Here is a 17,803-nt window from a genome sequence, read left to right on the forward strand (position 1 = left end):
GACCTCTCCGCCCCCACCCCCGTCTGACCTATCACCCTCACCTTGACCTCTTTCCACCTATCACATTTCCGACGCCCCTCCCCCAAGTCCCTCCTCCCTACCTTTTATCTTAGCCTGCTGGACAAACTTTCCTCATTCCTGAAGAAGGGCTTATGCCCGAAACGTCGATTCTCCTGTTCCCTGGATGCTGCCTGACCTGCTGCGCTTTTCCAGCAACACATTTTCAGCTCTGATTTCCAGCATCTGCAGACCTCACTTTCTCCTCAAAGATTCTAACCTTGCTAACAAACCTCCCATGGCAAAACTTGTCGAATGCCTTACTTAAGTCCATATAAAGTTTAAAATCACACAACACCAGGTTATAGGCCAACAGGTTTACTTGGAAGTACACTAGCTTTCGGAGCGTCACTCCTTCATCAGGTGATCCGATGAAGGAACTATCACCTGATGAAGGTGCGACGTTCCGAAAGCTAGTGTGCTTTCAAGTAAACCTGTTGGACTATAACCTGGTGTTGTGTGATTTTTAACTTTGTACACCCCAGTCCAACACCGGCATCTCCAAATCTTAAGTCCATATAGATCACATCTGCCGCTCTTCCCTCATCAATCCTCTTTGTTACTTCCTCAAAAAACTCAGTCAAATTTGAGAGACACAATTTCTACGCACAAAGCCATGTTGACTATCCCTAATCAATCCTTGCCTTTCCAAATACATAGGAGAAAGTGAGGACTGCAGATGCTGGAGATCAGAGCTTAAAAATGTGTTGCTGGAAAAGCGCAGCAGGTCAGGCAGCATCAAAGGAGCAGGAGAATCGACGTTTCGGGCATAAGCCCTTCTTCAGGAATTTACATGTCCATGTACATCCTGTCTTTCACGATTCTCTCCAATACCTTGCCCACCACTGACGTCAGGCTCACTAGTCTATAGTTCTCTGGCTTGTCCCTTACCACTTTTCTTAAACAGTAGCATCACGTTAGTCAACCTCCACTCTTCTGGCACCTCACCTGTGACTAGCGATGCTACAATATCTCAGTAAGAGGCCAAAATTCACTTCCCTAGCTTCCCACAGAGTTCTAGGGTACACCTGGTCAGGTCCTGGGGATGTATCCACTTTTATACATTTCAAGACATCCAGCATTTCCTCCTCTGTAATATGGACATTTTTCAAGATGTCACCATCTATTTCCCTCCATTCTATATCTTCCGTGTCCTTTTCCACAGTAAACATTGGTGCAACATACTCGTTTAGTATCTCCCCCATCTCCTGCGACTCCACACAAAGGCCCTCTTGCTGATCTTTAAGAGGCCCTATTCTCACCCTAGTTACTCTTTTGTCCTTAATGTATTTGTAAAAACCCTTTGGATTCTCCTTAACTGTATTTGCCAAAGCTATCTCATATCCCCTTTTTGCCCTCCTGATTTCCCTCTTAAGTATACTCCTACTCCCTTTATACTCTTCTAAGGATTCACTCGATCCATCCTGTCTATACTAGACATATGCTTCCTTCTTTTTCTTAACCAAACCCTCAATTTCTCTCGTCGTCCAGCATTCCCTACATCTACCAGCCTTCCCTTTCACCCTAACAGGAATATACTTTCTCTGGACTCTCGTTATCTCATTTCTGAATGCTTCCCATTTTCCAGTCGTAGATTACCTGTTAACCTCTGCCCCCAAACAGCTTTTGAAAGTTCTTGCCTAATACTGTCAAAATAGGCCTTTCTCCAATTTAGAACTTCAACTTTTACCTTGCTGACCATAATGCCAAATGAAGTTAGTCCCACCTGCCTCTGCCTGGACCATATCCCTACAAACACTTCTTATTCACATATTTATCTAAACGTCTTTTAAACGTTGAGACACATTTATCACTTCCTCTGGAAGTTCATTCCACACAAAGTTGTCCCTCATGATTTTGAAAAAATCTTTCTCTTCTCACCCCAGTCTTGAAATACCCCACTCTAGGGAAAAGATACCTGCCATTCATTTTATCTATACCCCTTGTGAGCAATGAACGCAAGTAGGCTAAACACATTCTTATCCACTCTATCTATCTGTGACAGAAACTTCAAAGAATTGTGTACCTGAACCCCTAGGTCTCTCTGTTCTACAACACTACAATAAGGCCTTACTTTTAATTGTATAAGTCCTGCTTTGTTAGCTTTACCAAAAAAAATTTGGAAAAACAAAGCTCAGTTCACCAGTTATCAGCACTGTTTCATGAAGGGCAAGTCATACTTGACAAACTTGCTGGACTTCTTTTAGGATGTAACCAGCAAGGTGGATAATGGGAACCCAGTAGATGTAGTATATCTAAACTTCCAGAAGGCATTTGACAAGTTGCCACATAAAAGATTGATCCAAAACATTAGACTTGTGTGGATTAAGGGTAGAATATTGACTTTGATAGAAGATTGGCTGACTGACAGAAAGCAGAGGGTTGGGATAATTAGGTCCTTTTCTGGATGGCGATCCGTAACTCACAGAATGCCGCAGGGTTCAGTTCTCAGACCTCAACAATTTACAATATATAGAAGTGATCTGCAGGCAGGGACAGAATGTAATATAGAAAAGTTAGTGGATACACTAAAATAGATGGGAAAGCAGGCAGAGATGAGAAGATAAGAATTTACAGATGGATATTAATAGGCTAGGAGAATGGACCAGAATCTGGCAGATGTAGTTTCATGTGTGACAGTATGAGATTATCCATTTTAACCTGAAAGATTAAAGGGCAAATCATTATTTAAGTGGTAAGCCGATTCAAAGTGTGTCACATAGAGAGATTTAGGCGTCTTTGTGCATGAATCACAATAAGTGAGCATGCAGGTACAACATATAATAAGAAAGGCCTATGGAAACCTGGCATTTATTGCAAAAGGACTGGATTATAAAAATAAAGAAGTGGTGTTACAATTATAAAGCATTCATGAGATTACATCTGGAATATTGTGTCCACGTTTAGTCTCCGTATTTGAGGAAGGAAGCGGTGCACTGGAAGCATTTCAGAGAAGATTCACAAAGCAGTTGAATATCTTAGGCTTTGTACTCATTGGAGTTCAGATGTATGAGGGTGGATCTGATTGAGGTATATAAAATGCAAAGGGGATTGATAAGATGGATGTTGAACAGATGTTTCTCCTTGAGGGACAGCTTGAACAACAGGTCATGGATATACCATGTGAGATAATATAGGTTCAAAACTGAGAGGAGGAGAAATTACTACTCTCACAAGGTTGAGAATGTGTGGAAATCACTGCCCCAGAGTGCAGTGGAGCCAGAATCAATCAACAAGTTCAAGAAAGAAATAGATATGTTTCTGATTTTAAAAAAAAGGAGAAACAGATATTGGAGAGGAGGCAGAAAGTGAAATTGAAACCAGGATAAAATCAGCCATGATTGTGTTGAACAGCAGAGTGGGCTGAAAGGGCTGAATTGCCTTCTCCTGATCCAAATTCCTATGTTCCTGTGATATGGTCAGATTGGCTAAATAGAGACAAATGGAATTTAATCCAGATAAATGGTTATACACTTGGGCAGGACAAACAAGCCAAAGGAATACATGACGAACATTAGGACCTGGGGAAGCACCAAGGATCAGAGATACTTAGGTGTGCATGTACACTGGTCCCTTAAGGTAGATAGGTGGATAAATTAATTAAGAAGGCATATGGTATACTTGCCTTTATTTGTTGTCGAGCCAGAGCTTAGCTTAACAGCAGGGAGATGTGTTCGGAGAAAAAATGTTGGTTAGACCATAGCTTCAGTACTGAGTACAGGTCTGGAATCCAAAATTAGGAAGGATATTATAGCAATGCAAAGGGTGCAGAGAAGATTTATCTGGATGTTGCCTAAGCTGAAGAGTTTTAGTTATGAAGGGAGATTGGATAGACAGCAGCTGTTTTCCTTAAAGCAGAGGAGACTGAGAGGGGTTACACTAAAGATGTAAAAATGTATGAGGGGCATAGATAGCATAGACAGGAAAAAAACTTTTCACCTTGATGCAGGGATTAATGACCAGGGGACATAGATTTAAGCTATGATTTAGCTTAAATCATAAGATTTAGAAAAGATGTGAAGAAAAGTTTTTTTCACTCAGAGGGTGGTAGGAATCTGCAACTCTGCCTGAAAGAGGCAGAAATCCAATAAGTTTTAAGAAGTATTAAAGGGAGGTGATGGCCGAGTGGCATTATCACCAGACTACTAATCCAGAGACCCTTGTAATGTTCTGGGGAGCAGAATTTGAATCCTGCCATGCTAGATGGTAGAATCTGAATTCAAAGACATCTGTAATTAAGGGTTTAATGGTGACTGTGTAACCATTGTTGATCATTGGAAAAATCCATCTGGTTCACTAATGACCTTCATGGAAGGCAACTGTGGTGCTTACATGATCTGGCCTACAAGTGATTCCAGACCACAGCAATATGATTGACACACTTAGATTACTTACAGGTCCCAACAAGTCCACACCGACCTGCCGAAGCACAACCCACCCATTCCCCTACATTTACCCCTTACCTAACACTACGGGCAATTTAGCATGGCCAACTCACCTAACCTGCACATTTTCTGACTGTGGGAGGAAACCGGAGCACCCGGAGGAAACCCACACAGACACTGGGAGAAGGTGCAAACTCCACACAGTCAGTCGTCTGAGGCGGGAATTGAACCCTGGGTCTCTGACGCTGTGAGGCAGCAGTGCTAACCACTGTGCCACCGTGCTGCCCAAAAGACATCTGTAATTAAGGGTCTAATGGTGACTGTGTAACCATTGTTGATCATTGGAAAAATCCATCTGGTTCACTAATGTCCTTCATGGAACTGCCCTCTGGATAATTAGGGCTGGGTAATAAATGCTGCTGTGGCCAATAATGCCCATAGAAAAAAGATGTGCACTGCCAAGGTTAAGAACCTAGTTCTAGAAAATAGTATTAGAATAGATTGGTGAGTTTTTTTTTGACCAGTGTGGATGCAAATGGTTTAAGGACCATTTTCTGTCTGAGAGATCTCTGATTCTATGAACCCCCAACCACCTAGAAAGAATTTTTTGCATATACTGCCCATGCCAATGCCTTCTGTAGCTTACAGTTCAGCTGATTTGCCAGTATATTGTGTAACATTTCAAGAAATATTGCATGGTTTCTTTCACACAAGCCATTGCTTAATCTTAATCATTTTCACACATATTCTGAAAAATGAGATTTTACATTAAGAATTTTGTTGCTGACTCAATGCCTGCACTGACTCAGCTTTCTGTGACTTTGTCCACTATGCTACATCCGATATTTTAATCACTGTGAAGATATTAAACCAGGCCACCATACCTACAAAATTCTGATCATCATCTCATATTTTCTGATCCATGACTGTTATGTCATTAAATTCTCAGGCTAAAGAAACACTTACAACAGGGCTTGGTATGTTACAACATGCAGTGCATGTATCATATTGTGATGTGATCTGTTGTTTTACCAGGGATTCATATCATTTATCACCAACTCCAATTGCTTTTTAGTAGTATCTTTCATTTGTGAGGAGGATGAGTAAATCATTTATGTGATTTCCATTTGGTAATCTTATCAGCTAGACTCATGCCTGCAGACGCCAGTAACACTTCCTGGACTATTGACAGGAAACTCCATATTTCTTCAAGACAATAATGTCCAGATCCCAAAAATTGCAAGCTTAGCACTTTACCAAACATAAATGCCTACCATTCTTCGATTCCAAGAGTGTTTTCACTTTTTCCTTTATAGGCTTATTCAGTATAATGGTATGTCAATATAGATGACATCAGTTCTTGCAAAATAAGACTGTACTGCAATTTCAAAGGGGAAAAGTTTTTGCTTTAAAGATGGCAACAAATTACCATGCCCAAATCGAGAACAATTTTCATATTTTCAGACCCTGTTTTGTTTGCTTTGCCCAGGGGATCCAAATAAAGTTTACCCAATTGATGTCACACCCAGTTGAGGTACAACCATCACTTAGTACATCAACTGATGATGTAAAAGCTAATATATTTAGTGACTGACTTAAGTCTTTGGCCACAAACACAATATTTTCAACGTCAAAACTATCTGTTTCACGAGTTACTCAAAGTACTTAACTTTATTCTTGGACATTTCCTAATAGTATTAGAGTCATCCTGGAAATCTTGTGGATTTCTGGGATTCAATTGTTGTCAGATATCATACCAATTTCCCTTGATTCAAAATCTATTAAAAGTCCTTCAGCAATACCGTTGATACCCAGGTGTTTGCAACCAGGGCCATTTGATTTTGAAATCTCTGTTGGAAACGATTTTCTCCCTACAAACCTTAATCTTTTGTGTAACAGCCATTTGTTCTAAAAGATGTTCATTACAATGAAATTGAACTGCTGTCAAAACCAAAGATCTGTGTCGAATGGTTCATGAACAAGCTAATGGTATTAACTCCAGCACAGACTCCGGAATTTCTAGACTTTCTGGTCTTTAGCCTTTTATATAACCATGATATTTTCTTCAATGGACTAATTGTCCATCTTATTAACTTTATGTAAGATTGACCCATCAAGTCATCCTTTTTATAAACTCTCTACGTAAATTTTAATAGAATCTCCAAAGCCATTTCAATATCTAGTTCTGTTTCATCCAATTTCAAAAATACTTTATTTCTATTTTGTTCTGTCCTGTTAAGGATAAAGTCAAACCCATGCTTTGTTTCATTTTAGCTAGGGAAGTGGCCACATCTCCACTTCATTCTTCTACTGCTTGTATGTCCACAATTATGAAAACACTGTTCGATAATCTTAATTTGTGATCATGCAATGTGAGTTAGTCATTTCACTCTAGAAAAAAACACTGGTAGTTTTGCCTCTGCCACAAATAGGAAATACCTACTGCTTTCTCTGACTTCCCACCTGAAGAATGGAGGATTAATCCTCTTCTACCATGTTTAACACATCAATATCCTTAGGTTGAGTGAGACAGTAAGACTCTCAGAGATTTACAAGAGTTTTATTCTCAGTCTATAACTTAGTGGAAACTTTGGTTACCAACTTTCCCTACCCAGAAGTCAATAGCTCACTGGGAAGTACTGAGTTTATTTTTAAATCAACCTGATCAGAGGTGTTAGATGCTCTCAGTATCTGGAGCAGGTAGGATTTGAACCCAAGCCTTCTGCAACAGAAGTAGGCATACACACAAGGGCCCCTGAGAACTAAATTATTTTCAAAATATATTTCTTAATCAACCTGTTCAGAGATGCTATTATACATCTCTGGAGCAGGTGGGACTTAAACTTGAGTCTTTTGGCCCAGAGGTAGGGACAGTAGTGATGCCTCACAAGAACCCTTAAAGAACTGAGGTGTTTAGTTAATATCCAGAAGTGTTTATACTGAACAAAACTGAATGTTTTTCTTCCCCATCACTAAATCACTGTTATCTACCACCACTAAATCACCTGAACTTTTAATTAGTTAAATTACATGCAGTGCCCACCATGTCTCTTAAATACAAAGTCCATTGAGCATCACTTGCTTTCAACCAACGTTGGTGATGTTCTGTTTGAACCGTAAAGGGACATGCGTTTCAAACTCTGACAGTTTCCCTAGCTACTATTTCCTGTCCTGCACATGTCACAGAGCAAGTTGCATTGCAATTATCACCCACACTTGCACCAAAAGTGAAACAGTCACTGGCACTTCAACTCTGTCAGTATGTCTACAAGGCATCATTAGAGACAACACTCTGAGAATAAGAGTTGCATAGCAACTAGGTCTAACATATTATATTTTAAGATATGTAATATCTTATTCATACCATTAATTGGGTGAATTCTACAGGGCCATTCACCAAACCTGTTACTAAGCAGCATAATAATTTTTGAATTCCTACCTGCACCCAGATTACTTGGTAGAAATGAAGCCAGTCCCACAATCTTGAACTTTGTCCCCCAGATGTTGGATGTGACTTGAGCAAGATAGTTGTGCTGAAAAAACAGGTATATTTTCTGTCAAAATACGATGTTATACTGTTATTAAATTTAATGCTTAACTGTAGAAAATTTGAACTCAACGTTAGGGTATATACTGTTATTAAATTTAATGCTTAACTGTAGAAAATTTGAACTCAACGTTAGGGTATACTTTTGAACAAAGTCAGGCTGACAATTGATCTTTGAGTGATTAACATTCATACTGGATTTAAAGAGGCTAATGTTCACTCTCTAACAAGAACAGCTATGATCTGAACACATTCCAAATTTAAGACTAGACAGTTCTTCAATGCGCAGTTAACATTTGCAGTATGCATTTTTTTAAGACCTTTCTTTTTTTGTGTTCTTTTGCACGATATATGTACTTACTAAAAGTAAATTTTGAAAGTCAATTTGCACTTAATACGAATTAATGGCTTAATGGCTTTAACGAATTAAGAATAACTCCAGTAAAGAATCAAACAAAGCCATCCAGCTTCATACCTGAGTGACATCTTCTAAAGGAAATTCCTTCCGAGTTAAGCTTGGGGATCCAATGGAAGGTTTCCTAATTGGTAATCGTGGAGACTTTGATATCTCCTGACTAGCTCGAGAAAGTTTGGGTGATTTTCTAGCATCGAGATTAATTCTGGTGAAAAATGTAAATGAATTAGCATTTCATTTGTACATACGTGACAGTTATAAAGTTATTATAATCCTCATCTGCTATGGCTAATTTTCACTTGCTGATATCCTTGCTGAAATGAAATTTAGAATCACATGGGGGCATAGCCAAATATTGAGAACAACAATGGCTTTTCAAGTTATCAGGAGGTGTATGAAATGTTTCAAAAATGTTACATGCAGTTTCTAGTCATTCCTTTTATATAATCGATTTACTGAAAATTGGCACGAAATTTCACTTCCTACTGTGTTAAAACAATTCATCTAGGTATGCCCAAGGTTATTCTCACCCTAACCATTATTGTTTATGCCACTTGATTTTTCTTCCAACACCCTTGACATCCACTATCACATAAGCAGATGCTTCCTACAGCTAAGCACTTGCAGGATCAAAGCTTTTGATTAGTACTGATATCTATGTTCCTCCAACAGTGAAACAGGAAAATAGATCAGATAAATGCACAACTGGAAAAATGATGCAGGAGGAAGGGACTTAGAATTACTGGTACTTATTTTAGGGCAGATGGAACAAATGTGCTACACCCTAGCAGGATCAAAAATCCTTGCAAGGACACTTGTTAGCATTGTGAAGGAGGGTTAAAACTCAATTTACAGGGAGATGGGAACCTAAGCAGGGAACCACAACAAAGTGAAACATATTTAGAAATGAAAGAGACATTGATCTTAAATGGAATGCAGGAGGTCAATAGTATAAAAAGTGTAAAAATGTTCAAAAGATGTATCTAACAGGTACCATATCTGGAAGCATAGAACATTTGTAATATGATACATAAGTAAACGATACGAATACTTGCAATAGGCTGGGAACTGACTATCCAAAGATTGTCAATATTTTGTAAATGCAGTCAAAAAGAAAAGGGAGGTGAGGTAGCTTTGTTGATGAGATCAGAGCAATAGTGAAAAAGGATATTAGTTCCAAAAATCTGAAATTGGTGTAGGCGGAGTTAAAAAAAAATCAAAGGATGGAAAACACAAACCATGAACTAGTGTTGTTTATAGACCTCTAAACAGTGATGGTAAGGTAGGGGTATCATTAAGCAAGAACTGAGATGTTGGCAACAGCAATGCTACTCGTGATTTAATTTAGACAATGATTAAGTAGAAGTGTCTCATAACAATAGTATGAATTCCTGGAATGTGTATAAGTTCTCTTGAGACTAATATGTTGAGATAGCAACTGTGGAGCTGACTATCCAAGATTTGGTACTGTGCAATGAGAAGGGAGTTAATTAACACAATGTACTTGGTCCTTCAGGGAAGAGTAGTCATAACATGATAGAATTCTTTGTTGGGATAGAAAGTAAAGTGATGCAATCTGAAACTAGGGTCTAATCAAAAATAAACTATTCGGATATTAGGCATGATTTGGCTGTGATAAAATGGATAACTCATTAAAAGGCATAGCATATAACTTTTTTCTTTAAGGAGCAAATACTTACATTGCAACAATAAAGCATTTGACAAGGTCCCTCATGATAAGTTGGTCCAAAAAATTAAATCACATGATATTCATGGAAGTTAGCAAGAGGGAGACAAAATTGGCTCAGAAACTGAAGACAAAGGGGTGTTTTAAGACTGGAGGTGCTGTTCCACAAAGATCAGTGTTGGGACCTCTGTTGTTTAAATTATTTAGATGAAAATCTAGGTAGTCTGATTAGTCAGTATGCAGATGAAATGAAAATTAGTGGAGTTGTGTATAGTGAGGAAGGTCATCAAAGGATACAGCAGAATCCGGACAAGTGAGAGGTGATGCATTTTAGAAGGTCAAATCCAAGAGGAAAGTATTCAGCAAATGCTCAGACCCGTAGCAGCATTGATATTCAAAGGGTCTTGAGATTCAAATCCACAGCACCATGAATGTAGCAATACTAGTGATAAATGGAGTAAAGAAAGTGTTCAACCTGATTGCCTTCAGCGATCAATGCACTGAATATAAAAGTTGGTCAGTCGGCTATAAAATTTTAGTTCAGCCACACTTGGAGTATTGTGTGCATTTCTAGTCACCGCACTAATGGAAGGATGTGGAGGGTTTGGAGAGGGTGCAAAAAAGGTTTACTAGAATGTTGTCTGGACTGGAGTGTATTATCTATAAGGAGAGGTTGGACAAACTTGGAGTGTTTTCAGTAGAGTGTCAGGGGCAGAGGGGCAACTCGACAAAAGTGTATAAAATTACACAAGACATAGAACATAAAATGTTACAGCCCTATGAAATTAATCTGATGTCCATCCACATGTATGTCCAATGCCCATTTAAATGCCCCTAACTTCAGCAAATCTACTACTGTTGCAGGCAGCTGTTCCACATTCCACATTGGGGCGGAACAATGGCTCAGTGGTTAGCACTGCTGCCTCACAGCACCAGGGTCCCAGGTTCAATTCAAGCCTTGTTTGCACATTCTCCCTGTGCTCATTTCCTCCGGGTGCTCTGGTTTCCTCCCACAGTCCAAACATGTGCAGGTCAGGTGAATTGGCCATGCTAAATTGCCCATAGTGTTAGGTGCATTAGTCAGAGGGAAATGGGTCTGGGTGGGTTACTCTTCGGAGGTGTGGACTTGTTGGGCCGAAGGACCTGTTTCCACACTGTAGGCAATCTAATCTAATCTAATTCCCACTAATCTGTGAATAAAGAGACCACCCTGATATCTGTCCTAAATCTATCACCCTGCAATTTAAAGCTATGTCCCCTTGTGTTAGGGGACATCTGAGGAAAATGTTTCTCACTGTCCACCCTATCTAACCCTCTGATTATCATTTACTTCTTGATTCGGTCATCTCTCAACCTTCTTCTCTCCAACGAAAATAGCCTCAGTTCCCTGAGCCTTTCCTCATAAGATCTTCCTTCCATACCAGGCAGCTTCTAGTAAATCTCCTCTGAACTATTTCCAAAGCTTCCACATCCTTCCTATAATGCAGTTACCAGAACTATACACAATACTCCAGGTGTAGCCTTACCAGCATGACCTCATGGCTCTGAAACACAATCCGCCTACCAATAAATGCCAACACATCATATGCTTTCTTAACAACCCTATCAAGCTGGGTGGCAACTTTCAGAGATTTATGCTCTTGGACACAGAGATCCCTCTGTTCATCCACACTGCCAAGAATTTTACATTAGCCCAGTACTTTGCATTTCTGTTACTTCGTCTAAAATGAACTACCTCACACCTTTCTGCATTAAACTCCATTTGCCACTTCTCAGCCCAGCTCTGCATTTTATCAATGTCCTTCTGTAATCCACAACATCCTTCGACACTATCCACAACTCTGCACGCCTTAGTGTCATCCGCAAATGTACTAACCCATCCTTCTACACCCACATCCGGTTCATTTATAAAAATGACAAACAGTAGTGGCCCCAAAACAGATTCTTGCGGCACACCACTAGTAACTAAGCTCCAGGATGAACATTTCCCATCAGCCACTACCCTCTGTCTTCTGTCAGCTAGCCAACTTCTGATCCAAACCACTAAATCACCTTCAATCCTGAAACTCTGAATTTTGTGTAATAGTGGAACCTTATCAAACACCTTTGAAGTCCATATACACCACACCAACACAGATCCCTTGGCATCGTGGTAGCCCACAAACCCACTAACACACTAAAACAGCAGCTAATGAACTTGAAAGACTATACAGACAAAACAAATGTCATTTACAAAATACCGTGCAAGAGCTGTAACAAATACTACATTAGACAAACAGGCAGAAAACTAGCCACCAGGATACATGAACATCAAATAGCCACAAAACGACATGAGCCCCCCTCTCACTGGTATCCTTACACACAGATAAGGAAGAACACCACCTCGACGGGGACAACACATCCACCCTAGGACAAGCCAAACAGAGACACGCACGAGAATTCCTAGAAGCATGGCATTCCAACTGGAACTCTATCAACAAACACATTGACTTGGACTCCATTTACCACCCTCTGAGACAAAGAACTGGAAATGACCTCATCTACCCAGGGAAACCCAAACATAACACCAAACACCAGCAATGCTTCGTCCGGAAGCTCACTGAAGATGTCACCTAGTTACGGTGATGAAACATCTGAAAATGAACCTTCCAGCTCAGCGAGCAAACCTACATCCAGAACCACATCAATCACTTTACATTCATCCACCTGTTTTGTCACCTTCTCGAAGAACTCAATAAGGTTAGTTAGGCACAATCTACTCTTTACAAAACTATGTTGACTATCCCTAATCAAATTATTGTTTTCCAGATGATTATAAATCCTATCTCTTATAACCTTTCCCAAGACTTTACCCACAATACAATAAGGCTCACTGACCTATAGTTACCAGGGCTGTCCCGACTCACCTTAAACAAGGGAACAACATTTGCTATCCTCCAGTCTTCTAGCACTATTCTTGTCAACAATGATGACATAAAGATTAAAGCCAAAGGCTCTACAATCTCGTCCCTGGCTTCCCTGAGAATCCGAGGATAAATCCCATCTGGCCCGGGGAACTATTTTCAGATTTTCCAAAATTGCTAAAACCTCCCCTTTGTCAACCAAAATCCCATGTAATCTAGTAGCCTGTACTTCCATGTTCTCACCAACATTGCCCTTTTCCAACGTGAATAATGATGAAAAGTATTTATTAAGCGCTTCCCCTATGTCCTCAGATTCCACACACAAATTCCCACTACTGTCTTTGATTGGCCTAAATCTCACTCTAGTCATTCTTTTATTTCTGATATACCTATAGAAGGCCTTAGGGCTTTCCTTGATCCTATTCACCAGCAATTTCTCATGTCTCCTCCTGGTGCTTCTTAGCCCTCTCTTTACATCTTTTCTGGCTAACTTTCAAGCCCCCTAACTGAGCCTTCATGCCTCATCCTCAGATAAGCCTTCTTCTTTCTCTTGACAAGAGCTTTAACTTCTTTAGTAAACCATGGCTCCCTCTCTCGACAATTACCTCCATACCTGTTAGGTATACAGCCCATAGTAGCTGTTCCTTGAATAAGCTCCACATTTCAACTGTGTTCATGGATAGGATGAAGAGTCAGAATCTTTCTACAAGATTGGAAATGGCAAATATCAGGAGGTTTGGGGTTAAGGTGAGAGGGAAAAAGTTTAAAGGTGATGTGTGAGGAATATTTTTTTAACATAGAGTGATTTAGGTGCCTGGAACACACTGCCAGGGAAGGTGGTACAATCAGAGATGATAGCAATATTTAGCCACGTGAACAGACAGGCAATAGAGGGATATGGACCATGTACAGACAGATGGGATTAGTTTAGAATGGTATCATGGTAGACTAAAGGGTCTGTTCCTGTTCTGTACATTCCTTTCTGATGCAAAAATACATCAGGAAAAGTGACTCAACCATGGCCAACCAAAGAGATTAAGGGCAATCACAGATCCAAACAGGAGTGATAAACATTTCTAGAAAAAGGAAGAAATTTGAGGATTGGGAGCAGTTTAGAATTTAGCAAAGGAGGACCAAGATTTTGATGAAGAGTGGAAAATACAGTGGGCTGGAACTTACATTTATTGACTAAGTCCAATTGACTAAATGCATTGCATTTTTTGGAGAAATTCTCACCGTGATATCCAGTTGGTTTTCTCACTGTTATCTTAAACTTGTGGCAACAAATGCTGACCTCACCCCTCTGGCATCCCTCATTGCCAATTTCTTCCCTAAGTTCCCTTGTACCAATCCAGGAAAAATTCACCTGGTGGAAAAACACTCTCAGACCAGCATCCGTTGCAATCATGCCATCGTTGAAAGCCAGCTGCTCACCTCGAGGAGCACTGGCATTTGACAGCTGTCCCTCTCGTTTCTCAAGACAGTGAGGAGAGATGGCTGAAAAGCGTATGTTGACATTATTTTTCTCTGATATGAACTCTGAAGCCCTGGTTGTCGGGGTGGGGGTGACAGTGTGTGGTGCATTGAGGAAGTGTCCAGCTCTGAAGGACTCTCAGAGGAGGCCACACCAAAGCTGCCAAGATTCCAGCTTAGTCAAAGATCACCAACTGTGTCGATGGTATCTCACGAGTGTGGAGAACCAGGATGCCATGCCAAAAGAGATTCAATAGCCTTCTCCACTCTACCAGACTAAGTGCCATTCTCTGTTCTCTGCTACCTCATGCTCACTTTATCTTTGACACTGAATCAACTTCCCACCAAGGCTCATGCTCTGACAGCCCTTCTATGGCATGGAACATCATATTTATCTCATTACCAACCCTCACTCATCCTACCACACCACTAACTCTGCATCCCCTCTGTCTGCCTCCTCAGTCCCTTAGAACACATAACTCTCCCCCACAAACACCATAATTAATGGCCATGCCATCCATATTAATCAAACTTATTCATCTCTTCATGATATTATAGGAGAGGACGTCTCCTAACAGGGAAAAGGAGGCACCATATGGGTCGGTGCCTGTACCCGTATCTTTACTCCACACGAGGAGAGAATCTTTGCTTTTGCAGAAACGCAGCAGACTCAATAAGCTGTTTGGCTTCCTTCTGCTTCTACATCTTTCAAGAGAAAATTGGGACTACTCTTGCAGGTATTTTGTTATATTATTTTAAATTGAAAAGCCATTTTGTGGTTAGAAAAAATCTACATATACTTGTTGCTTCTGACCATAACCTAAATTCAAAATTTAGATCCTCACATCCATCTCCTGGCAACTGAGTAAGTTCCACGTGTCATTCCAAAACAATGGAAATATTAACCAGGTAGACAGTGTTATGTATCAAATACCACTTCTAACCACTGATTGTAATGCCTTCTGTCTCTTATCTTGTAGGTGTAACCCAAGTACATCTGCACAGAACCAACCATCTCCACCAGGAGACACGTCTTTGAACTCAGAGGACAGAAGTGTTGAAGAAGCTTTAGCATCAGTAAGGCTGTTTGCACCATACCCCTCGATCAACTCTGAGCTGACACCTTGATGGGGGTTGATAGATGCAAAGAGTGTAGAATTTAAGGTTTGTGACCACTACACAGTGATTTTTCCAAAGGTGGACAAAGAAGAAGGACCCTAACTGCTGACACTTTTGTTTCTCTTTAATCATTCACGGGATGAGAGTATCGTTGACCAGTCATTTTTTATTACCCATCCTTAATTGCCCAAAGGGCAGTTAAAAGTCAGCCATATTGCTGCAGGTGTAGAGTCACATGTTGGCTAGACCAGATAAAGATCGCAGTTGCCTTCTGTGAAGGACATTAGTGAACCAGATGGAGTTTTCCAACAACTGACAAGGGATTTATAGTCATCATTAGACTCGTGATTTCACACATAGAAGACCAAAAGAGATCAGGCATCTGCTCAACCACAACAGGAGGGGACACTCTGGGCTTAGTGCTGAGGGATTTCATTAACATGTATATTGCAGATCAGGAGCGGCCAGCAGGTATATGGGAAACAGTGACATTCATTGCCAAAAAGGTTCACCAGTGCTGCCTCATTGGACAGCTTGGAGGGATAGGTTCAACATTCCAGCACCACAACATTCCAGCACCACAACATTCCAGCACCACAACATTCATCCTTAGGACCAAAGGCATGATGAGTGGCAGAGCAGGGAATATTGACCCAATCCAGATACCTCGTCCTTGGATGACAACAAGATGGTAAGGGGAGGAACTCAGCCGGATGCGAAGCTACATACAGGCCCTTCATCAGGCTCCACTCAGAAAATTACAGAGGAGGCTGGGCCCTTCAACTCCATTCTGTTTGCCCTCTCCAATACTTGGAACACAGGAACAGGAGAAGGCCATTCAGCATGTTGCCCCACCATGCAATATCTTTAAGTCTGAACAAATACTGCAATGTCTTTTTCCATTTTGAAGTAACTGCACAGAGGCTGCTATCCTGTCACTAAGTCACCCTTTATTTACAAATGCACAGTACACTGGCTGTGGCCAGTCAGCTTGGAGTCAGTCCCTGGACTGAGGAGATTCTGAATCCCCTGCTTATTTTTTTCCTACACATACTCCATTGCAGTAGTGCTTATATTCCCCACAGCACCCACGCTGTCTGTGGATATGTGCAGAGACTCAACACCACTGTGCAAATAATTTTGGTTAATATTTCCGCAACCAGGAAAAACACCACGAGGCTAGGGAATCAGTAACAAGCAAAGCTCGATAGGGGCAATGTTTTTCCCTGTTCATATTGGTTAGCCAGAACATTTTTAAAGTCCTACAGCACAGAGACAGGCCCTTCAGCCCAAACTGTCCATCCTTCCAAATCCCATTTCCCTGCACTTGGTCCATATCCTTCTAAAGATTTCCTATCCATGTATTTGTCCAAATGATTTTTAAATGTTGCTAATGCATCCACCTCAACCACTTACACTCATTCCATATGCATTTTTTAAAATTCATTTGTGGGACTTGGGCATCACTGGCTGGTCAGCCAGCATTGATAACCCATCCCTATTTGCGCTTGAGAAGGTGGTGGTGAGCTATATTCTTGAATCACTGCAACCGATTTGCTGTGGGATCATTTCTTTGTTGTGATCTTCTTGCAATTGACACAACTGAGGGGCTCGCTAGGCCATTTCAGAGGGCAGTTGAGAGTCAACCACATTGATGTGGCTCTGGAGTCACAAGTAGGCAAGACCAGGTAAGGATTGCAGATTTTCTTCCTTTAAAGGGCATTAGTGAACCAAATGAGCTTTTCCGACTATTGATAATGGTTTCGTGATCATCAGTCGGCTCTTTATTCTAGAATTTTTTTATTGAGTTCAAATTCTAACATCTGTCGTGGCAAGATTTGAACCCAGGTCCCCAAAACATTATTCTGGATTTCTGGACGAATTGTTGAGTGATAATACCATTAGGCCATCGCCTCCCCATGCATACCAAAAGGTTGCCCCTCATGTCCCCTTTCATTCTTTCCTCTCTTATCTTAAACTGAGGCTGTCTAGTCTTCGATTTAGGTAAAAACAATGACTGCAGATGCTGGAAACCAGATTGTGGATTAGTGGTGCTGGAAGAGCACAGCAGTTCAGGCAGCATCCAAGGAGCAGTAAAATCGACGTTTCGGACAAAAGCCCTTCATCAGGAATAAAGCCTGAAGCATGGAGAGATAAGCTAGAGGAGGGTGGGGGTGGGGAGAAAGTAGCATAGAGTATAATAGGTGAGTGGGGGAG

At 40.7% G+C, this 17,803-nt stretch overlaps 1 protein-coding gene across 1 annotated transcript in view; it reads right to left on the bottom strand.

Annotated features, from left to right (window-relative positions):
* LOC122553256 (tubby-related protein 4-like) overlaps window positions 1-17,803 on the bottom strand; it is a 353,919-nt gene that overhangs the window by 67,253 nt on the left and 268,863 nt on the right. Inside the window, exons 10-11 of the mRNA XM_043696840.1 lie at window positions 8,465-8,609; window positions 7,882-7,975 (exon numbers count right to left, since the gene is read on the bottom strand). Of these exons, the coding sequence (XP_043552775.1) occupies window positions 7,882-7,975; window positions 8,465-8,609 (239 nt within the window). The remainder of the gene's footprint in view (window positions 1-7,881; window positions 7,976-8,464; window positions 8,610-17,803) is intronic.

Source organism: Chiloscyllium plagiosum, chromosome 9 (genome assembly GCF_004010195.1).
Source record: "Chiloscyllium plagiosum isolate BGI_BamShark_2017 chromosome 9, ASM401019v2, whole genome shotgun sequence".
NCBI classification, from domain to species: domain Eukaryota; kingdom Metazoa; phylum Chordata; class Chondrichthyes; order Orectolobiformes; family Hemiscylliidae; genus Chiloscyllium; species Chiloscyllium plagiosum.